The 17,082-nt window shown below is 66.2% G+C and overlaps 2 protein-coding genes across 2 annotated transcripts; one reads left to right on the top strand and one right to left on the bottom strand.

The window, feature by feature from the left end:
- Positions 1–2,919: 2,919 nt before the first annotated feature.
- On the bottom strand, positions 2,920–3,702 carry EMIHUDRAFT_110410 (hypothetical protein; the record flags this gene model as incomplete). Its single annotated transcript, XM_005788540.1, has 1 exon — positions 2,920–3,702. One exon carries the CDS (start codon positions 3,700–3,702, stop codon positions 2,920–2,922), a length of 783 nt encoding a protein of 260 aa, XP_005788597.1.
- Positions 3,703–15,140: 11,438 nt separating this feature from the next.
- Positions 15,141–16,823, top strand: EMIHUDRAFT_440691 (hypothetical protein; the record flags this gene model as incomplete). The annotated part of the gene is made up of 8 exons (XM_005788539.1): positions 15,141–15,266; positions 15,375–15,464; positions 15,527–15,640; positions 15,742–15,966; positions 16,033–16,422; positions 16,491–16,567; positions 16,635–16,691; positions 16,721–16,823. 8 exons carry the CDS (start codon positions 15,141–15,143, stop codon positions 16,821–16,823), a joined length of 1,182 nt encoding a protein of 393 aa, XP_005788596.1.
- Positions 16,824–17,082: the final 259 nt, after the last annotated feature.

Genomic DNA, 17,082 nt, shown 5'->3' with positions numbered 1-17,082 from the left:
TTTGAGAGCAGGACGCCGGGTTTGTCTTGTATGTGCGTGTCGGGCCGGGGTGTGGGCGAGGGGCAGAAGGGGCGGGGGCGTACGGGGCAGAGTGCGTGTCGGGCCGGGGTGTGAGCGAGGGCCGGGGGCGTGCGGGGCAGAGGCCCAACGTCGGGCGGCTTGTCGGGGTCCGGAGCATTCGAGGGGGGAACGAGGAGGGGGGAATGGGCGGTCGGCGACGAGTAGAGCGGCAGGCGCGTACGGGGTAGCCGTCACTTTCCTGCCTCACAAGGGCGGGGCTGTCCCGGAAAGTGAGAAACGCCGGGCAGCGTGGCGCATTACTGAACCCTCCCATACGTGCTCGTGCTCCTCCTTCGCTGTCCCATCTCCCCACCTCTTTCCCGCCTGGGCGGGGCGGTGGGCGGGCGCGCGGTGCGGCGCGGCGTGTGCGTGTGTGCGTCTGCAACGAAGGACCGCTCGCAGAGGACCATTGGGTTTGTACTATTAACAACGAAGGCGCTCTCAAAAGAAAATTCCCCCTTCCGCCTTCCCGATGGCCTCCCACCGCATCGGCGCCCGCCTGTCTGGCCTCTCGCCAGAGCAGCTCGTCGCCTTCATCGACGAGCAGGCGCCCCTCTGGAGCGCCGCCGCAATGCGCGTGGCGGAGGAGCACATCGCTCGGCTCGTGGAGCAGCCCAAGTGGGTGCTCTCCGAGGTCCTCCTCTCGCCGGACCTCGCCCCGCACATCCTCGCCCAGCTGCCGACCACGGAGCACGCCGTCAAGGGGACGTGCCGCGCGTGGCGCCGCGGCTGGAAGGAGACGCTCAAGAAGCGCGAGAGGCCGCGCCTGCTCGTGTTCGGCGGCGAAGACATCGATGGACGCGTCATCAACTCGATGGAGCGGTACGACCCGTCAACAAACGAGTGGGAGGAGGAGGCTGTGGCGCCGATGTCTACAGCACGAACGTATGTCGGCGCTGCGGTGCTCGACGGCAAGCTCTACGCGGTGGGCGGCATGAGTGAGGCTGACGACATGACTTCCAACCTGGTGGAGCGGTACGACTTGGCTGCGAAGTTGTGGGAGGCGGTGGCGCCGATGGCAGAGGCGCGGCAATTTCACGCCGTGGCGGTGCTCGACAGCAAGCTGTACGCTGTGGGCGGCCTCGATGACGAAAATGGCCGCCTCATCTCGGTGGAGCGGTACGACCAGGCGTTTGATGCATGGGAGGCTGTGGCGCCGATGGCGGAGGCGCGGGGGGCTCCCGCCGTGGCGGCGCTCGACGGCAAGCTCTATGTCGCAGGTGGATTGGGTACCGGCCACAGCCGCCTCAGCTCAGTCGAGCGGTACGATCCGGCAGTGGGCGCGTGGGAGGCGGTGGCTCACATGGCGGCGGCGCGGTTTGCTCACGCTGTGGCGGCGCTGGACGGCAAGCTGACGCTGTGGGAGGCTACAGCGGCGACGGCAGCTACCTCAGCTCAGTCGAGCGGTACGACCCGGCGACGAACGCGTGGGAGGCGGTGGCGCCTATGGGGACGGCGCGGGACTCTCACGCCACGGCAGTGCTCGACGGCAAGCTCTATGTCGCAGGCGGATTGGGTACCGGCCACAACCGCCTCAGCTCGGTGGAGCGGTACGACCCGGCGTTGGATGCGTGGGAGGCGGTGGCTCCGATGGCGGCGGCGCGGGTGCGGCCGCTCATGTGCTGCGCGTGCGTTCACCGCGTTTCTTTCGCCGCACTGTGAATGAGCTTGCCTGTGGCGGGGGCGGGCGGGTGCACGGAGCTAAGTGCCTCGCCGTCCTCGCGGGAGTCGCTGTAACATGTGTCTCGGACTCGGTTCTCGGTCGTGTCTCTAGCGCGCGCAGCGCAGAGAAAAAAACCGGTGTACATAATGATATTGTGGGTGGCACTCCCGCGCAGCCTTGGCCGGCACCGCGGCACGGGCAGGCTTATCGTATACAGACAACGGTCACCTTGACGCTGAAGTGGCGCGCCCCTCGTGCTCCTGCGGCTCTGTTGCGCCGCGAAAGTAGGCGCGCTTGCGTGGCCTCACGGCACACGGGCGAGTGAGAGGGGTTCGAGAGAGGGCGAGTTGCCGCTCGCGAGACGCGAGGCGCGCTCAGGCGGCGACGGAGCGGTCGATGCCGCCGATCGCGTTCTCCGCAGTGCGCAGCACGCGGCCCTCGAGCCCGAGGTCGTCGAGGTGTGCGACCGAGGCGGGGTCCTCGTGCTCGAGCAGGCCGACCATCGCCTTGCCGAGGTTGGTCGACCTCGCTGTCGCTGTCGCTGTCGCTGTCGCTGTCGCTGTCACTCGCAGGGTCCCGCGCTGACATTGTCACCGCCTGTCGCTGGCGTTCACTGGCTTCACTGTCACTGTCACTATGGCTGTCACTGTTCCTGGGTGCCTTTCACTCCTCCCTGGCAGCTGGCTGTCACCAGCTGTCACCAGCTGTCACCAGCTGTCACCAGCTGTCGTTGCTGCTGTCGTTGCTGCTGTCGTTTCGCAGCCGCTGTCACGACATATTGACCACGTCGCGACCGTTAACAGCCGTTTTAACCGTCATGACGTGAACTTTCCATAGTCTCTTAGCACCATTTTTCTTTTTTTCTCCCTTGGCGGCGTGCCGACTGCCGTCCGTATGGTGTGTATGGTGCGTTTCTTTCTTTCTTTTCGGTGTACCTGTGTTAGTGCCAGTGCGCGCCAGTCCCGTGCCCAGTGTTGTGCGAGGGAGTTTTCAGTAAAAATCTTTTCGTGCCGACTCTCCGACTCGCATGCTCTCCACGCGGACACGGGGGACTGGCGCGCACACACTCTCGAGCGCGCGCACACAACAGCAAAGGACTTTCTGCGTGTAAGTGTGTAAAGAAAAAAACACGGAGCGCGCTCTCGAGCCGCCTCACCAACCGCTCGCCGTCTATGACCGTTGAGAGACCCGGGCCGTCACTCCTTGGGCCCGTTCCAGGCCATGTTGAGCGCGCCGGCCGGGCCACCGACGGGGAAGAACCAACCAAACATCATCATGAGGATGTGCCCGACAAAGATAAGCGGACACCAGACCTTGAAACTGGTGCCGAGGGTGGCAAAGATGGAGCCGCCGGTGAGACCAAAGTGGAGCAGCGCCGCCACGAAGAGGTGGATTATTTGGTAGTTTGGCTGGGTGACGGCCTCGCAGGGCATGGCAAAGCCGCCGTAGTAGCTGTACGCAAGAGGGTAGAACATGCGGAACGCCGCGTAGATGGTGCCGCACGACGTGGCGATGGCGGCGTCGACGCAGGCGGCGACGCCCCACAGGCAGGCGAGGAACGGCGCTCCCTGCTCAAGCGTGTTGGCCAGGCCGCGCTCGCCAATCTTGGAGGCCTGCTCGCCCGCGCCGCCCAGCTTGGCGCTGAGCTGCGCGCCGATGGCGTTGTACGCGCCCCATACCCAGAGGGTGGTGACCAGGATGGGCCCGCGGGCCATGTCGAGGGACGCTATGGGGCCCGACGGCGGCGTGAGAGCGATGGCGCCCGCGACTATCGCCGCACCGGCTACAAAGAGATGCGGCAGCTTGGAGGTGTCGAACGAGTCCGAACCCCACGGGAACTGCGCGACCTGTGATGTGGCCAGCGGGCGCTCGGTCGTAGCTGGCTTGGAGGCAGCGAGCGCAATGCCGCGGTTTCGCAGGTAGACGGCGAGGCCATAGCTGACGCCGACGCCGGCCGCGATCGCTGCGCCGATTTGCATGATGTCGTGTGCCACCGAGCGCTCACCTATCGAGTAATACGGGAAGCTGCGGTACGGCGTGCGTTGAGCGTGCCGAAGGTCGCCTCAAAATGGCGATCCGGAAATCGCGCGTAGGGAGCACAGAGCCGATCACAAGGGGCACAGAGTAAACTAAAGGAGACAAAATCGCAGCTCCGCCGCGCTGGCGCGCATTGGCACAAACAGGTACACCACCTAAGCGACTCCGTTAGAAAAGGATTTTACAAAAAAAGGCGGTCGCACGACACGATTCACGCGACAGGCGAGGTGCGGGCGAGGCTTCCGCATTCATAACTTAGAAAAGAATTTTACAACAAAACTCCTCCCCCGACACTGGACACGGGAATGGCGCGCACTGGCACTAACGCGGAAAAGAATTCTCAAATAATGGATAAATCGGGACGCCGTGCCCGTGACAAGTCCGACGAGAGATTGCCGAGTGGTTCTGCAAAAACTGACGGCTCTGGCGACTCTCGTGCGGCGGTCGGTACCGTGCCTCCCTCGCCAGTGCTCCGATCCCGCCATGCTGGACGCTGACGGCTTGCGAGTCGAGCCTCAGCTCGCCGCGGCGGTGCTGATCCAGGTTCGCGTGCGGGAGGTGCAGCAGCGCCGACAGGAGTGCACCATCTGCCTCGAGCCCATGGAGAGGCCGACGAGACCTTGCAGCGGCTGCGGGCGCTGCGGCAGCGGCAGTGGCAGAAGGCGGCGGCAGACTTCAACAAGCGCCAGGACGCAGCAAGTGCGCGAGCCGACGCATCAATCGCAGCATGGCTCGCGGCTCACAAGGAGCGCGTCGCGCTCGGCATGACGACCGACGGTGGGACCACCACCGACCACTGCGCGACACCGAAGGTATGACCGAGGAGGTTGCGGCCGAGAACGCACCACCGCTGGTGAACGGAAACGGCTACGTTTGGGCCGAGAGCTACGGCGGCCGCCCCGGCTGGGTTCTCTGCATAGAGTAGGGCCAGGAGCCGCCGGCGTCAGGCGTGCGAGGCCCGGCTCTTGCGCACAGAAGCGAGCGGAGCGAGCCGAAGAGAAAATTTGAGGCTCGCATGTAGAGCTCTAGGGATCCCTACGTCCCTGTCTTGACTCTTGAGCTTTTGACAGCAGGACACGAGTGTTATACACAGTCGGCACGTATTCCGTTCCGCGCGTGCCCCGCTGAATACAAATACCGTTCGGCTGATTTATAAGATCCGCGAGACCTCGAGAGAGTAGTGCCGAAGGCGCTCTTTTTGATCGCAGCCTACATACAGCTCGGCACGTTCCCCTCCACCCAGGCCGACGGTTCCCCTCGACGTCGCCAGGTCCCTCGCCTTTCCCGTTCCGCTCGCGCTGGGCCCGCCGTATCGACGCACATATGCCCGCGGCGAGCCGCCCGAGCGGCGCGACGCATCTCGCTCGCGCAACCGCGCCGCTCCCTCTCCGCTCCCACCATGCGATGCGCTTCGCTTGGCGCCCGAGCGGCTACGCCCCTCTCGGCCTCACAATGCCTGCCACCTCCCGTTCGCAGGTGAGGCTGCTGCCATCGAGGAGCCGCGAGACGCGGCCGCTGCAGCTCGTTTCCCACCCATACACCGAGCGAACCCGCCCGATAGCCCCCACTCTTTTCCGGCGAGAGAGCGACGCAGCCCGCTTGCTTGCCAATCGCTGCCCGGCTCCAGTCCGAGCGCCGAGGACACGAGAGAGTGTGCCGGTCGTCGCGACGCTAACGCCGCGGCGTGCTGCCCGTAGGTGCGGCCGTTCTGCCGGCCAACGCCCGCTCGCTCGCTCGCCGCCCGGCTCCAGTCCGAGCGCCGTGGACGCGTGAGAGTGTGTCGGCAGCTATCACGTTGTCGTTGCGACGCTCACGCCGCGGCGTGCTGCCCGTAGGCGCAGCTCTACTCTCTCAGGCTCGAACCTTCCCGGTCAACAAGCTTGCGTTAGTCCTGCATCGCGCAGCAGACGCTTTGATTTCCTTTTCTGTCTTTTCAGGCGAGGTTGCCCGAGTTTGCCCGAGATTTTATTATATGCCTTCATAGCCCGCATGATCCCTCATAAACAAAGGACATCTTCTTTGACTCTCTTTCACACGGTTGTGATCGCGTAGGCGTGTTCCTTCCGCTGCGCTGCCGCTGCGCGCGCAGAGGTTCCGAGATCTCTATTAGGGACTAATCACAATTTAGTCACACGTGTCAAGTCTGTGGCAGTTAGCCATTCTCAGTAACAGGGCGCCTATGACTAATTACTACTTAATCATTCATTCTCACTCATTCAAAAGCCGCGGCTGTGGTAGATGTCATTCAATTTCACTCGTCATTGACAGGTTGCGCTCGTGCGCCTATGACTACTTAATCATTCGTTCTCACCCATTAACAGGGTACACTCTCCACGCACATCTCATGCGCCGATGCCGAGTTACTTAGTCATTCATTCTCACTCGTTCACAAACTTCGGCTGTGGTAGTTACTCATTCATGCACTCGTGCCGATGGCTAATTTCTACAGGCACTCATTCTCAGCCGATCACACTGGTACGCCCTCCACGTCTCGTGCGCCTGTGAGTTCTAAGTACCAAGATGGCGCTGGCTGGCCTCTTCAACCTGATCATTGCCTGAGAGCTTCCCCGAGATCATCATAGTACTCAGGCCGCAGTCGTTTATCTGCAGTAATCGACCGTACTAGCGTGAAATCTAATCGACCGTACTAGCGTGATATGCAGTAGTCGATAGTAAGAATGCGCAATCTGCAGAAGTTGGTGCAGCAGCTGCAGCGCTGTACTGGGCGCCTCAATCTTATTAATTCATATTTGATGGTTGCTTTTATGGTTGCTTTTATGTGCTCTGCAGGGAGAGGCGCTACATGGTCGACTTCAATGAGAGCGAGGGCGAGTCGGCTTTCTTGGTTGTGAGATCAACAAAGGGGGTCTGGTTCGACAACCCCCACGTGTTCCATCGGAGCCTCGCAAAGGTGCCAATCAGCTTTTGTTTCGCGGAGGGGGCCCAGGTTCAGACCGAGCTCGGGCCAACGGCTTCCGTCAAGGTCGGTGGCTACTTCGCTACCAGTGCGGAGTATGAGGAGTGGTATCAGCGCCGCCGCGCGAGCCTGACGCTGCCGCCTTCGCTCGGAGCTGAGGTGCGCACGCGCACGCCAGGATCGGCATTGTCCCTGCGGTGTCCCCGTCTCCAAACATTTACATTTACGTTTCTCCCTCACGCAGGCGTGCGGCGTCAACGACGACGTCGTCGTGAAGGAGGAGGCCGCCACTCAGGAGGCCGCCTCCGAGAAGGCCGTCGTCGCCGAGGAGTCCGCCGCCGAGGAGGCGACCATCAAGTCCGCCGCCGCCGAGGTGTCCGCCGCCGCGGCGCCCGTCGCCGAGGAGGCGCCCGTCGCCGAGGAGGCCGTCGCCGAGGAGGCTGCCAAGGAGATCGAGAAGCCGGCACCGGCCAAGACCGTTTCCAACCCGCCCGACAAGCGGCACATTGAGGTGGAGGACGACGAGTCGAAGTCGTGGAGGAAGAAAAACCGCCGCAAGCAGATCAAGCGGATTTTGGCGGGGCGTGTGGCCATGGCGAGAGAGTCCGAGGCCTGCGCCTCCCTCATTCTGGCGTGGTCGTCGCCGTCTTCGCGCCTCATCATAGCCGAGGTTCGCGTTTGCACGCCAGGATCGTCATCGTCCCTCCGGTCTCTCCGAACACGTGCGCATTCTCCCTCACCCAGGCGCTCGGCATCAAGAACGACGTCGTTGTGAAGGAGGAGGCCGCCACCGACGAGGAGGCCGTCGTCGCCGAGGAGTCCGCCACCAAGGAGGCGACCATCAAGTCCGCCGCCGCCGAGGTGTCCGCCGCCGCGGAGGCAGTCGCCGAGGAGGCGCCCGTCGCCGAGGAGGTCGTCGCCGAGGAGGCTGCCAAGGAGGTCGAGAAGCCGGCCAAGACCGTTTCCAACACGCCCGACCCAACGGTGAGCGCGCCGCAGCGTTCTCTCCTGGCACTCCTTGCTTTCCACCCACCCGTATTAATCTCTCTCCCGTGTACCCCTACCATGCAGGAGCGGGCCGACCGGTCAATGGTCGTGGAGGACAGCATCTACGCCTCCAAGCCGGTGTTTCTGGCCAGCGTCGAGATCGGGTTGGCGGAGCCGCGCGCTGCGAAGATCATGCAGCGCGTCTCGCGCGGGCTGCTGGCGCGCAAGAAGGTGGCCGTGAAGGAGGAGGCCGCCACCGAGGAGGCCGCCACCGAGGAGGCCGCCGCCAAGTCCGCCGCCGCCGAGGAGACCGCCGCTGAGGAGTGCGCCGCCGAGGAGTCCGCCACCAAGTCCGCCGCCACCGAGGAGGCCGCCGCCGCCGAGGAGGCCGCCTCCGAGGAGCCCGTCGTCGCCGAGGAGGCCGCCACCGCCGAGGAGGCGACCATCAAGCCCGCCGCCGCCGAGGTGTCCGCCTCCCAGGAGGCGCCCGTCGCCGAGGCGCCCGTCGCCGAGGAGGCCGTCGCCGAGGAGGCTGCCAAGGAGGTCGAGAAGCCGGCCAAGACCGTTTCCAACCCGCCCGACCCAGCGGTGAGCGCGCCGCAGCATTCTCTCCTGGCACTCCTCGCTCTCCCACCGGTAATAATCTCCCTTCCCGTGTGCCCCTATCGCGCTTGCAGGACACCACCTGCTACCCGGGCCTGCCCACGCCGATGGCGGCGGGGAAGAGCGGGCCCGCGTCGGCCCGCAGCGGCTCCGGACCGGGCTACGCGGACGGCGTCGAGGCTGCAGTCCGCCGGCTGGGCGAGAGCGTCAGCTACCAGGCTGCGCCCGCCGACGGCGAGAAGTCGCCGTCGCCGGGAGTCCCCACCTCCGGCGGCATTGCGCCCGTGGCGCCCAGGCCCCTGAGCGCGGTCGCGGGCGCGGGGCAGGCTGAGGCCGAGGCCGCCAAGGAGCGCGAGCACTGGGAGGGCATTCGCAAGAAGGCGAAGGCCGCGCTCGATCTCATTGCCGAGCAACGGGAGAAGTGGGCGGACTTGCAGTCGCGGCGCTCGGGGAAGTGCCGGCGCAAGGCCATGCGCTGCCGCAACAACCCCAAGTTTGGCAAGGCAAAGGGCAGGCGCAAGTCTGGCAAGGCAAACGGCCGCGGCCGCTGCCCGAACTGGCGCCGCGAGCCGCAGACCACGTCCGGCAAGGCGCCATTCGCCGCTGGCACGTGCGGCGCCGCCGCTGGCACATGCGGCGCCGGCGGTCGCGCCGCCCTCAAGGCGGCGGCCAACTGCGTGCGGGGCGGCTACACGAAGGCCGCGGGCGCCCTCCGGTGGCTGCTCCTCGTCTGCATGCCCGCCTTTGGCCACTGCGCGTCCGCCGTGCCTAGCCCGACGGCGGTGGCCTCGTCCTTCTCGTCTGCCGTCGCCTCGGCAGCCTCCGTCGCCTCGTCGGCGTCCTCTACCTTCTCATCCGGCGTCGCCTCCGCGGCGTCCTCGGCCTTCTCGCCCGCCGTCGCCTCGACGGCGTCCTCGCTCGTGAGCTGCTCGCCGCTTCTCATGCCCGCAATCGTGCTCATCCTCCTCGCCATCGCCTGCGGCGCCATCGGCACGGTGATGTGGCGCCGCAACTCAAAGGCCCGAAGACGGCCCGACCGCCCGACCGACCCGAAGACGGCCCCAACCGGCGTCACCACAAACGCGCCAGCTCTCAAGCCGGTCACCGAAGACGCGCCGGCTCTCGAGCCGGTCACCGCCGGCGGCGCGCCGCTGCCGTCGATCAAGGAGCTTCCAGCGGCGAGCGCCGCGCACTCTGCGCCGCGCGTCTGCCAACCCACTCCTTCACTTGCACCCCGCTTTCATTGCACGTAGGGCGACGCCGACTGGACCGTCTCGGCCAAGGAGTCTCCGCCAGCGGAGAAGCTCGCCCCGGCGGTGAGCGCCTCGCACGCTGCGGTTGTAGTTGCAGAGCCTCAACTATTGACGCACCCACCGCTTGCGCGTGCGCAGGGCATCCCCGACAGGACCACGCCGTCGAACCCGCGCCGCAAGAAGGGGCGCAAGGGCGCGTCCGCCCCGATCGTCCGCACCAAGAGCATCGCCCCGGTCGGCGGCAACAACCGGTTCGGGGCCCTGATCGGAATGGACGGCAACGAGGGCATCCTCGGCGGCACCGGCAAGGTGCCCCGCGGCTCCACGCCGTCGACCACAGACTCGGTGCTCGCCGCCTGCATACATGCGGCCTCCTCCCCCGCTCGCCGCTCAACCGCCAGTCTCCCGCCCTCCTGTTCAGGGCGCGACGGCCAACGTCGAGACGACCACGATTACCACGCCGGAGGGCTCCGTCTCTGCCTCCGGCTGGTTCTCTTGGCCCAAGTTCTGCCCGACCTACTTGCTCCGCCTCTTTGGCATCCTCGCGCTGCTCTGCCTCGGAACCGCGTTTGCGCTCTCCTCGTACCCTGCCACCTCCGCGCTTCTCTCCTCGCAGTGGCACGAGTCCCCGACTTCCTTTCCCACAGTCACAACGCCGATCGCGCCGGCATCGCTTAACGGCTTCTGCGAGATTGGCGGCGACGACACCAGCAGCTCGTTTGCAGCCATCGCCTCTTCGGACAGCGTGCCCGCCGATCACCCGGTGCTTGCTCGCTCGCGCTTGCTAGTACCCGCACCGCGCCAGCTCGTGACCCACAGCCCGCGCGCTGTTCAGGGCGGGCACGACGAGGGGCGCTCGTTGGAAGCACTGATGGACAACGTCAAAGAGGCGGTGGGCGAGCCGTTGCACGTGCTTGGCCAGCCGCCGGCGTCCATCATCAAGGACGTTTACGAGAAGCAGCCGGTGAGCGCCCCTCGGCTGTTTCTGTGTGCGAGCCGTTGTAGCCCGCTGACGGATTGCCTGTGTGTTTGCGAGTAGGCCGAGGCCGACTTGGAGACCGTCCCGGCCTCGCGCAACAGCACGGAGCGCGAGGGCGAGCCCGAGATCGACTTTGTCGGTCCCGTCTACAGCAACAGGACGGGGATCATCGCTCGGGGGTGCGACACCGTCCTGCCCGTGAACGACACGTCGCCCAAGTTGCGGCCCGCCGACGCTGGGAAGCCAGGAAACAAGGCGCGGAAGCTTGTTGAGGCTGGCCTCGCTGGGGCCTCCGTGCTGCTCGTCTCGCGCAAGAAGGCGTTCGACGCCGCCGTCCGCATGGGCGCCGCAGCGCTACTCGTCGGCAAAGTTGAGGCTGCGACTCCTACGGATCCTCTGCATTCGTTCAAGCGATCGACCGCCAATGACGGGGATGGTGTTTGCAGCGAGTCGGACGGCTGCGCAGGCTGCACGCGCGACGGCGACGGAAACGCTGTGGCGGGCGACGCCGACTGCCAGTGGGGGGGCGGAGCAGACGGCGAATGCCGTCTGAAAGACGACAGCAACCACTGCGAGCGGAGCGACAACGACGGGGATCCATGTGGCGAATCTCTCTTCTTCGAATGCGTCGCGTGCAAGTGCGTCGCCCCCGCGTGCAGTGAACCTTCGGGATGCTATCACAACGTTCCTACTGAAGTGTGCATTGCTGCTGGTGGCATTGATTGCTCGCCGCCGCCGCCGCCATCGCCGCCGCTTCCGCCGCCGCTACCGCCGCAGCTCCCGCCACAGCCGCTGCCCCCGCTCGTCCCCGGCGAGGCCGTTGCCCACACGCCTCAAGACGTCCGGGACGAGATCAACAAGGCCGTGGACCAGGGCCGCAACGCGAGCGTCTATGTCCCGCCGGGCGCCCGCCTTGCCTTTAGCAGCAACGTCGCGTGCAGCGGCGACATGCACCTCTCGGTCCGGAGCAGCGGGGAAGGCGCGACGCTCGACGGCAAGAAGAGCTCCAACATGTTCTTCATCACAGGCGGCTGCAGCCTCTACCTGGAGGCGCTGCACTTTGTGGACGGGTTTGGTGAAGATGGCGGTGCGGTAAGCGCTTATGGCGCTGGCGACATTGCGACGAAGGACGTGTCCTTCACGGGCTGCGAGGCCACCGAGGTGCGCCGCTCCTCTCTCCCACGCACCGCTCGGCCCCGCACGCCCTCGCCACATTGGAATGCTGTGGATGCCCCCCCTCTCGCCTGACGCCCTCCCCGCTCATGCCTGCCCGCCCCAACTCGCGCAGTACGGAGGAGGTATGCGCGTGTTCAACAGCGGCGTCGTCTCGCTGGACGGCGCCAGCTTCAGCGAATGCACGGCTGTTGTGCGTCTCCCCCGCACACGCACGCTCGCCTCCCCCGCACACGCACGCTCGCACGCCATCGCCGCGGGAGAAGAAGGCAGAGGGACATGGTTCGGCAAACGGGGGACGCATTCCCCAAAAGGGCCGCTCTGGGCCCTGCCCGCCCTCTCTCGCTCTCTCGCCCTCCCCGCTTACGCCTTCCCGCCCCAACTTGCGCAGTGGGGAGGAGGTATGAGCGTGGAGAACAGCGGCGACGTCTCGCTGGAGAGCGCCCGCTTTGTCCGTTGCACGAGTCACGTTCAAGCGGTGCCGCGCGCCCCCTCCACAAGAGGGTGCAGAGACTGAAGCGGGAGACCAGACCCTGTTCTTTCTTTTGTAGGCTCTTTATCTCAATGGCATCAAGCGCCTAGCTCTCGCCAACTCGCAGTTTGTCGACAGCATCGCGAGCGGAACCCCCGCTGCACTCTTCTTCTCCTCCCGCATCGCTACCTCCGGCTCGATCCTCCGCAACACGACCTTCTTCGGCAACTCTGCGCCAGGCAACATCGCGATCCTCGCCGCCTCGCCTCTAATGTGGGACTGCCCGCTCGGATCTTGGATGCCGAACGTCGGCCAGATCATCGGCGACCTGTCCGGCTGCAACAGGCTCTGCGCCGAGGGTAACTACGGGAACGCGTCGGACCACTTCACCTCCGACTGCAGCGGCCCCTGCTGGCCCGGCCATTTCTGCCCGAAGGGATCCGTCCTCCCACAGAAGTGCCCCGCCGGCACCCACATGCCCAACGAGCGGGCGGCGAACATTTCGGACTGCTTCCTCTGCGCCCCCGGCCAGTACCAGCCAGAGAGCGGCCAGGAGGAGTGCTTGCCTTGCGCCGCGGGTTCCTTCTCCCCCGACGTCGGCAGCGCCGCATGCGAGGCTTGCCCGACGGGCGGCGTCTGCGAGGACGCGGGCGCCGCCTCGCGCCTTGTCTGGCAGCCTTGCCCCGCGGGCAGCTTCAACCCGAACAGAGGCTCCAGCTCGAGCGCGGCGTGCGAGCTGTGCCCCATCGGCACGGCGAGCGCGGCACCAGGGGCGGTGAGCAGCGAGACGTGCGAGCCTTGTGAGCCCGGCCATTTCGCCGCCACGCCCGGCCTCTCCAAGTGCGAGCGTTGCTTTGCTGGCTCCTACCAGAACGACATGGGCGCGACGGGCTGCCGCGACTGCAAGAAAGGCAGCTACTGCGAGCCGGGCGCGTCGAGGCCGCTGCCGTGCGAGGGCGGTTCCTACTCGGACAAGACGGACCTGTCGGCCGCGTCGCAGTGCGCGCCCGCCGATCCGGGTTACATCGCCGCCCGGGGCGCCACCGAGCAGACGGCGTGCGGCGCGGGCAGTTTCGCCCGCGGCACGCGCAACGAGGTCTGCGAGCTGTGCGTCGAGGGCTCCTACCAGGGCGCGACCGGCGCGAGCGAGTGCACCGACGCCGATCCGGGCCACTTCGCCACCACGGGCGCCACGCAGCAGACGCCGTGTGCCAAGGGCAGCTACGCCGCCACGGCCGGCCTCTCCAAGTGCGAGCGCTGTGAGCCCGGCACCACCTCTGGCGTCGGCAGCAGCGCCTGCAGCGAGTGTGCCGCAGGCACGTACGCCGCCAACCCCGGCCAGGGCCAGTGCGTCCCTTGCCCCTACCCCCTCAGTAGTGAGCGCGGCGCCGTCATCTGCTCGTTCTGCCAGAAGGACTTCTACCTGCTCCAGAGCGCCGACCCGATCGAGATCTTCTCCTCCCCGACCGACTACTGCAAGCCTTGCCCGCCAAGCGCCGAGTGCTCGGACAACACCGCTCTCGCGACCATCGGCGTCCCAGCCGGCTATTGGCGCGCCAGCCCCTCCTCCGCCGTGCTGACGGCGTGCCGCGACTTTGGGGGCGACAGGGCCGGCGAGGCGCGGTGCGCCGGCAACGAGCGCGGAGCCAAGCAGGCGTCTCGCCGTTTGGAGGAGGCGGGCTTGGACGAGTACTGCGCTCCTGGCTTCACCGGCCCCGAGTGCCAGCTCTGCGCCGCGGAGAATCACTACCTCGTCGACGGCGACGAGTGCAAGGAGTGCGCTCCGCGCGACGCAGCAGCGGGTCGCATCGCCGGCATCGGCCTCGGCCTCTGCGTCGCGTGCGGCCTGGCGGCGTGGGCCTATAGCATGACGGCCTGGCGGAAGAAGACCTTCATCGGCCCTCTCCTCCGCTTTGCTGACCGCTCCGTCAAGTACTACGTCGGGGGCGGAATGACGGCCAAGCTCAAGATCCTGTTCGGCTTCTACCAGATCAGCACGGTCTTGTCCTCCACCTACTCTGCGCGGCTGCCGGACAAGTACACGGGCTGGACCGACAAGCTGGCCAACGTGATCTCCCATAAACTGGTCGGACTTCATTCTGCCAGAGCAGTGCCTCGGCTACGGTATGCGGCTCCTCGCCGTCGCTCTCTCGCCCGTCGCCCTCATCGCACTGCTGATGGGATCGGGAATAAGTCTGCGGCTCCTCCGCTGGCGTGCCGCGCCGGCGCCGCGCGAGGGATCGTTGTACGCGGAGGCGGCCCTCGGCATTCTTGACCTTACGCCGGCCGGCCTCTTCCTAATCTTCTGCTTCGTGCCCTCCATCAGCGCCTCCATCTTCCGCGCGTGGAGTTGCCAGGCGCTCCAGCTGATGACAGCCGCTGCTCACAACCCCGCCCCTCAGGCCTTGTTCTGCTGATAGGCCTACACCATCTCTCCGCCGAACGAGCGCCTGGAGCAGGTCTCCTACATGCGGCAGGATGCGAGCGTCGAGTGCGGCACCGAGAATCACGGGCTCATCAAGAATCTCGCCATCGGCTGCATCGTCCTCTGGCCCGTTGGCTCGTTGGTCCTCTTCACGTCGCTCCTCGCCGCTTGCTACAACTCGCTGAAGGCCAAGTCGCCGAATGCGCTGACGCGGGCCACCGCTTTCCTTCACCGCGAGTACAATAAGACCTGGTGCTGGTGGGAGGCGGTCGAGCTGGCACGCAAGCTCGTGCTGACGGGCTTCGTGCTGCTGATCCCGGAGATAAACGCCTTCCTTCGCCTCGTGGTGGCGATCCTCGTCTGCTCCTTCTACGCTGTCGTGCTCGCCGTCGTGCGGCCCTACAAGCGGGTCGAGGACAACGTGCTGGCCGTCGCCACGAGCCTCGTGCTCCTTGTCCTCTTCCTCGGCACCAACTGGAGCACCGTCTTCCTCGGCATCGAGGAGCGCTCAGGGATCGATGACGCCGATGCAGTCCTCGGCTTCCGGAGCCTCAATGCGATCGTGGACACGATGATCGGCCTCGTTGCAGTCGTGCTCGTCTTCTTCTTAATCGGCGCCGTCGTCGCCGCCCGCCGCGTCGCCAAGGTTCCCACGATCCGTCTCGTCTCGACCAAGCAGCCCCCCGAGCTGAGCATCGTGACCGGCCTCACGTGGCACCTGTTCCTCTCGCACATCTGGTGAGTCACGCAGCTAGGGAGGGTGGAATCCAGACCGCACGATCCAGCTCCACCCCTAACCATGTAGGTCGACCGGTCAAGACACCGTCGGGGTCATCAAGGGCGAGCTGCAGCTGCTGCTGCCGGGCCTCAAGATCTTTCTAGACGCGCGCACACAGTGACTGCTCATCGCTCTGCGTACGGCGACAACGCCTCTGACCGCGCATCGTGTCCTCACAGGTGGATGATCTCAAGGATATTGGGGCGCTGGAGGAGTACATCCAGCGCACGCAAATGATCCTCTTCTTCCTCTCGTGTGGCTACTTCCGCTCTCAGGCGCGCTCTCGCCGCCCTGTCCCGCGCTCGGTATCCTCTGGCTCTCAACGCACCCGAGTCTGAGCTGCGCCCCTCGACACTCCCCGCGGCTCACCGCCCGCCTGCTTGCGTGCCACCAGAACTGTCTCCGCGAGATCCGCTCGTCGCTCGAGCAGACCAAGCCGATCGTCCTCGTCCAAGAGGCGGACCCTGCCAAGGGCGGGGGGACGCTGCAGGCGCTGCGCGGCGAATGCCCCGAGGACCTGCGGCCGGCCATCTTTGAACAGGGCTTGACGCACACCATCTGGATGCGAATCAAAGAGTTTCAACGCGTCTCCCTCAAGACCATCGTCGAGGCGCAGCGGGTCACAGCCAGCCGCAGTCCTCTCGCACCCCCCCGAGACCTCAGCCCCGGCACCCTTGAACCGTAGGCTGTGCTCCTCTGCTCGCCCAACTATCTGAACCAGACCTCCCTCCCGCTCTTCGTGCCGGGCGAGCCCGAGAGGCAGTCGCTCGCCTTTGCCAAACAGACCCTCCTCTGGGCCTCGCCGGCCAACGCGGGCGCACAGGTCTTGGCCGACGAGATCGCCACCGCCTTTGCCGGTCTCACCGTCTCCACCGCCGAGGCGCCTGGGCCAGCGACCCACATGCTGCTCTACCTCAACGAGGACAGCTTCGTCAGCGACGCGCGGCTGGCCGAGCAGGTCAAGCAGGCGCGCGAGGACAAGCTGCCGATCGTCATGGCGCACGAGAACGACCCGGACCGCGGTGGCTGCCAGTTCTCGAGGTTTTTCGAAGTCACGCCGCAGGAGCGGGCCGGGGTTGGGGTCATGATGCACTCAATCTCAGGCGCCTCAATCTCCCCCCATACGCGTGCCCTTCCTTGTAGGAGCTCATCGCCGACGGACTCTACAAGAGCCTGGCACGCTCGTGCTTCCCGGGGCGCCACCACCCGGCGCGCGCTTTGTCTCTCTCCACATCTTGCCTTGCGCATCGGCGGTACACTCACCAGCCAGGGCGCTCCGCTCCGCAGGTGTCGCTTGCGCTTCTGGCAAAGGACCTCGGCGCGACTCCCGCTCGGTCGGGCAGCGTCGCCAGCATGAGCCGCCTCTCGGCCAGCATCGCCGAGCACGGCAGCCGGCTCGTCCTCAAGATCAGCCGCCGCAGCTCTGCGACGGCAACCACCGTGGGCGACGGCTCTGGAGGCGGGGCGGTGCCCTGACTCGGTGGAGGCGGCGGTATGGGGGCTTTCGCGCAGCGGTGTGCTGTGCGCGGCGCGCCTTCTCTGGAGCGGTCTCCAGAGGCGTGGTTGGGGGTTAGGGAGTTGGGGCAGGGGATGCGCAGCAGAGAGGCGCGCCGGCGTAGTTGCCTGCGAGGCGAGGCGTATCGCGCGCCGGCCCGGCCAGCGGCCGGGCGGCTGGGGTCGTAGATCGGGGAGGGTGAGCCTCGGTGAGGCAGAGGGGAGCGTGCGCACAACAAGC

This window comes from Emiliania huxleyi, assembly GCF_000372725.1.
Source record: "Emiliania huxleyi CCMP1516 chromosome Unknown EMIHUscaffold_134, whole genome shotgun sequence".
Classification (NCBI taxonomy): domain Eukaryota; phylum Haptophyta; order Isochrysidales; family Noelaerhabdaceae; genus Emiliania; species Emiliania huxleyi.
Note: the sequence above shows the minus strand (reverse complement) of the source record. Positions and strands in the feature narration are given on the sequence as shown.